The 6,000-nt window shown below is 42.1% G+C and overlaps 1 protein-coding gene across 1 annotated transcript in view; it reads left to right on the top strand.

Annotated features, from left to right (window-relative positions):
• The first annotated feature begins 806 nt into the window (after positions 1 to 806).
• The window catches only part of RAP1GAP2 (RAP1 GTPase activating protein 2), a 188,584-nt gene continuing 183,390 nt past the window's right edge, over positions 807 to 6,000 (top strand). Inside the window, exon 1 of the mRNA XM_066599625.1 lies at positions 807 to 917. Coding sequence (XP_066455722.1) covers positions 891 to 917 — 27 coding nt within the window. The 5' untranslated portion in view covers positions 807 to 890. The remainder of the gene's footprint in view (positions 918 to 6,000) is intronic.

Below are 6,000 nucleotides of genomic sequence, written 5' to 3'. Positions count from 1 at the left end.
TCCTATCTTTTCACGCACCATGAACCTTACATGCGGGCATTGCAGTCGCATGTTCTGTCTTTGTTAGCTGACTGTTTTTTGCGCGTCTAAAATTCTTTCATCTGAAGGTACTATAGGAAACCATTGGTTCTATTAGGCACTATCTATACATGCGCCTATAATATGCTAAAACCATTCTCGTGTAAGCTAGGCCTCAGGGAGGACGTGCAAACACCATGTAGATGTTGCCCTTGGTTTGCTTTGAACCAAGAACCCCAGAGCTACAAGGCAACACTGCTAACCTTTGAGCCACAAGAGAAGAGGAACCATCACCACCCTCAAAAGTTCACTCATCTCCAGTGCCAATGCATATAAAGCCAACAATCATGGTTAGATGAAAGCTTGTGAATTGATCCAGAGATTATACAATAGCGCTGATTAAAACGATCTCCATTTACCGATATGACGAGCAGAGAAAGAATACGTCTTCGCTGTTAAACACATTTACAGTAGGTATTTCCTTTGTTTTTACTGGCTGCTCTTACGGCTGCCAAGATGCCACTAGTAATAAAAAACTCTTGACCTGTAGACTTGGCTCTGAGCTACTCTCAGGTGTTCTATGCCTCTTTAACACATCAACATTTACACAGACCCTGCGCCAAATCCATGTGAGTTTTTTTTTTCTTCCGTGCTGCCTTAAAATCTATTTCCTGCACAACCTGTTTCTTGTGATCAGCCTTGGCAGCCGACCCACCCTTTTAACTCTTCAAACATTGCATGGGAAGCTCAGTGTGAGCAGGTAGAGGAGTCAGGTGTGTGCCGGGCTTGTCGGGACTCCGTCTGCTGACCCGGAGGCGGGATTCCCTGCTGTTTAAAAATAACTTTTTGGTCTGGAAATACCGTTTGTAATCATGATGGATTTCCTTCGGAATATTTTGGTAAGTTCTGACATTTTTAGTTCTGTTTTCTCAGGAACATACTTTTTCACTGCTGGTCCTGTACTTGTGTTTACCTTTCTGCAGGCTGTGTACACATGGCACTTAACTAACTCATTCCTTCGGGGGCCAACATGAAAGGCCAAGGAATGTCTTAATTCTCCATCTCGTCTGCTTGCATATGCTTTGTCTTTAATTTTGTAATTCTCACAATATACAGTAATTTATTGGTTTATACCCCTACATATGTTTCATAGGTTTAGTGGAAATACTTTTTTTTTTCAAAAATGGAAACATTTTATATGCTGTAGATTTAAAGTTGGGAAGAAGTTTTATCGATCGTTCCCTCTATCTATATATAGATAGATATAGATCTGAATTTATGTAGAAATATACATTATGTTTTCAATGAACAATACTTTTGATGTCATATTTTTGACAGAAGTGCCACAAAAATCTAAAAAAAATACAGTAAATTGCTACTTAATATATAAGACAAGTACTGTATGTCCTCAACGGGAACCTCATAAATCTTACAATCAAAATATTTTATCATAGTGCCCATAGACATTAGACTAAAGTTGATGATTTCAACTGAAATGATTTTCAGTTAGTAGAAATTAACCATGAACGGTAATTGTAGTTGACCGATAATAAGCTAATGGGAAGAAGTATGTTTTTTGAAGCATCATTTCCAGAAAAAATTGAACATCCGTTGCCTGGTTTTATAGAACATATATGGCCACTTTGAACAACTGTAATGGTCAATCTGGACTAAGATTTACTTGGCTATGCGCAAAACAATCGTTCACCAGGCAGCTCTTCAGCAGTTGTTCAACTATCAACCTACTTCTATGTGCATGGCTACCTTTAGACAGAGCATCTAGATAGAGAGATGCATTAATTAACATGTACTGTAGGGATGAGCGAACTTGTGGAAAGTTTGGTTGAGGCAGTTCGCTGAACTTTTACAAACGCTGTCTAAAAGCCTTATAGGTATAACGCTTGAGGAGCAAACGGAAGCAGTAGAAGCCTGCTTCAGATAGAACTTTGCTAAAAACTGCTCTTGGGTTCATGCCGAACCAAACGTTTAGCAAAGTTTTACCAGAAATAGGGTTCTACTGTTTTGTTTTGCTCAACACTCATGCAGCAACTGTATTTGGCACATGAAGACAGTTGGTTAGGGACATGCTGGATGCTTGTAAGAAATTGATGTGAGCAAAACATCTACATTGATTGGCTGGAAAGAACTCCATCAATACCAATAAAATATGCAATGACTTTCACAGCAGACCTGCCACAGTACTAGCACAAGTACAAATGTGATAACTTGAAAAACAACTAAACTGTAAAATAAGAAGATATGTAGAAATAAATGACGCTATTTACTTGTTTTACTTAGAGGTTCCAACTCAGGGTGTGTTCACATGTACTGGATTTGCTGCAGATTTTCTACTGCTGAAAGAATCCACAGTAAATCTGCACCAAAATCCATACCCTCTGATGTGGATTTTGATGCAGATTTGCTGTAGATTTCACCCTTTCAATAGAATTTAAATTCAATGGGTGAAATCTGCTGAGAATCCGCACCAAAATCTGTGACAAATCTGCACCAAATGGTGCAGATTTTGACTTGGATTTTGGTAAGATTTTGCTGCAGATTTTTTGTGCTGCAGAAAAAGTGTCAACACAGCCTAAGGCTTCAGTCAGACGAGTGTTTTTTTTTTTTGCGCACCAATAGGCTCGCAAGAAAAAGCGCCACTCTCATCTGCCGAAATTGCGTGACCGGGCAAGTTTTTTGTGCGCAGCAGACCCGAGCTTTATGGGCATGAAATTTGCCCATTCACTGGAGCAGCTGCACTTGGAGAAGCGCAGCTGCTCCAGGAGGAGAGAGTTAAAAAGCCCCGCGTGGCTTTGGGATTTCCCCATAGCAGGGAGAGATGAAGCAGGGCTATGGGTTAATCCCCCATTGCTCTGCGCTCTCTCCCTGCTATAGGAGAATCCATAGTCCTGTTCTCTCTCTCCCTGCTATGAGGACCCCCGAGCGAGGGATATCCCCATAGCGCAGAGAGAGAGGGGCGGGACTATAAGTTTTCTCACAGATATTCCCCATAGCAAAGCATAGAGGGGGTGGGGCTAGGGGGTAGATCCCTCTAGCCCCGCCCCCTCCACTCACACTCTCGGGGGAAGCCCTGAGGGAAAGCCCTGTAACCCCACCCCCCTCTCTCCCCGCTATAAGGGAATCCCTTAGGGAGAGAGGGTGAGGGAGTCTCTTACCGCCCCCACTGCTGGGGAATTGCCCAGCAGGGGGAACAGGAGGAATACCCCACAGCTTACAGCAGGGCATTTAAAAGGTGCTTCCTAGAAGCACATTTTAAATGTCCAGTTGTAAATTCCTGTTAGTCCCCATTGTGATTAAGGGAATCCTTGGGAAGTCACCTCATCCCCACAGGGACTAACAGGAGTTTAGAGGACATTTAAAATGTGCTTCTGGGCAGCAGGTTTTAAATGTCCTGTGCTGGGAATAGATTCCCTGCTGCTTACAGCAGGAGTTTCCATTAACTCCTGCTCCCATATGAGTCAATGGAACCTCCTGCACATCGTGCCCCAAAGATAGCCAATTTTCTATCTTAGATGCGAGCTGTTTTGTGCTACTACATTCACTCATGTGAGCGCTTGTATAGGAACCCATTGGTTCTTTTAGAAGCGCTCTTTTTGCGCACTCAAAAACAACGCTCGTCTGACCGAACCCTAAGAGTCATTTGGTCTCTGAAATCCTTATAATCTTTTATTCTAGTTACCGTATAAACTAATATATTTTAAGACAATTTCCCCAAATATCCAATAAGCAGATTGTTGCTAATAAGAACTATGATCTTTGGTAAAGATTGTAGGTTCGGTGAACTTAAACGTATGTATTAGGCAGTTGTAGTGTTCAGTACTATAGCAGACAATGTGCTTATTAGATATAGCAGTCAGAGGAATAACTTTAAGTTCTGGACCCCAATGCAAAATATGTAACAGGACCCCCTTGATACTATGCACCATTTAACAGAGGGGCCTTTCTGGCCCCTGAGGCTCTATGACCCAAGTGTAACCTTACCTTCTGACCTTCTAGTGTTATGCTTTTGACAGCAGGTTATCCATAATTACTGTAGCAGTCTATAGTCTGCTGACAGATTCACAAGTCTACATATGTATTATGTATTATGTAAATATTACTGTTCACAAAGGGTGGAATTCTAAAGATAAGAAAAATATCAGTATTCTACTAGGTGTACAATTCCCTAATATGCTGTGCTATGGAAGGATGACCAAAGAGAGCCTAAATTTTACCGCATACCTAACTTTTTAGAACAAGCTTCTGAGTGAGTATATGACGAATAACAGAATTTCTCCTCATTATATGAGTTGTATCCTAAATTTTGCTACACATTATGCCTCTGCAGGCTGTATTTCGAATCTTCAGTTGTCCCTGAGCTGGTGGGTGGAGACTGCAGTTATATCTTCTATACACTGCGAAGAGAAAACTGTAGATTGTACTTCCTGACACTCCTGACATTATGTAGGACAACAGAGAAGTACTGAGCCGTGTAGATATGATTTCAGTAGTTCTAATACAATAAGCAATTACTTACTATTTATCTCCAGCTGTTACATTTGTGTGTCTCTCCCCCTCCAGCAGCTAGCCCCCCCCCAGTCCTCTCTCCATTGACTTCTGTAGGCAGCTTGAGTCATCACCCAACACTAGAGTAGAGTGAGCACGCTCGGTTAAGGTTATCACCCGAGCAAGCATCAGTCTTTTCGAGTAACTGCATACTCGCCTGAAAAAATTCGGAGGGGGTGAGGAGAGGGTTGCGGGGTAGAGTGGGGGGGAGAAAGAGAGAGATCTCTCTCACTCTCCCTCCCGCCCCCCCCCCCCGAATTTTTTCAGACAAGTATTCAGTTACTCGAAAAGACAGATGCTCGCTCGAGTGATTGCCTTAACCGAGCGTGCTTGCTCATCTCTACCCACCGCCACTTCCTGTTCACCATCATGTTATCTCTTTTACTAGAGATAGGCATCAGTTAACAGACAGTGGACAGAAAATTAGAAGGAAGGGAAACCCAAGTGGTCAGCAATTTACAGGGATTTTTTTAGTACAGAAAATGTAATTTTAGGTAAATAAAGGGATTTGCACGTTTGCTGGTTATCACACTGGCTATCAGATAAACTCAAATTGTTTGAAAAGTTAGTGAGAATTTAATGTGATCCAGTGAAGACCAGACACACAGACACCTAATATGTCCTTAGGCCTTATTTAGATATGGCTTCCATATTTCTTCCAAAAAATATTATGGCATGAATGTGGCATTCAGGGAAATAAACCCACAGAACCCAACCCTTGTTTTCCTTTGTGTAATGTGCGGGAATATCTTGTCACTTCCTGTTCACACTGTTCCTGCTTTTCTAGATTCTTTAGGAATCCTATGAAAATAAACATAAATAAAAATCTGTATTAGTGATAAATAGAGGTGAGCGAACGTACTCGTTTAGGGCGATTTCGCAATCGAGCACCGCTTTTTTCGAGTAACTGACTACTCAGGCGAAAAGTACTCCCCCCCCCCCCCCCACTCCCCTCTGCAACCCCCCACTCACCCCCGGCGCCCCCCGAATCTTTTTGCCTGAGTAGTCAGTTACTCAAAAAAAGCGGTGCTCGAGTGTGAAATCGCCCTAAACGAGTATGTTCGCTCATCTCCAGTGATAAACCAAAAGAATGGAGCGGTGTGAGACATGTATATAGTAGTGTGTGTACCCAGAGGGGTTGTAAACTGCTTGTTCTGTTGTTTGTAGATGTAGCATTTAGATTTGGCATACAAAGTCTCCTTTCTTGTGACTCGCATGACAACTTTCTAGCCCAATTCTCCCTCTAACGATGTCTGTCATCAGTACATCTCTTGCTGTGATCTATTGATATTGATGATCCCGACTGCGTTCTATTTTGATTTTTTTATATTTGCCCACGTAGGATAATAAATCCCCTATCTGTACACTAAGGGCAGCGCACACGAGCGTATGGTAATACGCTGCGCATAAAACGCAATA

The sequence above is a fragment of the Eleutherodactylus coqui genome, chromosome 4 (genome assembly GCF_035609145.1).
Source record: "Eleutherodactylus coqui strain aEleCoq1 chromosome 4, aEleCoq1.hap1, whole genome shotgun sequence".
NCBI lineage: Eukaryota > Metazoa > Chordata > Amphibia > Anura > Eleutherodactylidae > Eleutherodactylus > Eleutherodactylus coqui.
This window is presented reverse-complemented; position numbering and strand designations above follow the sequence as displayed.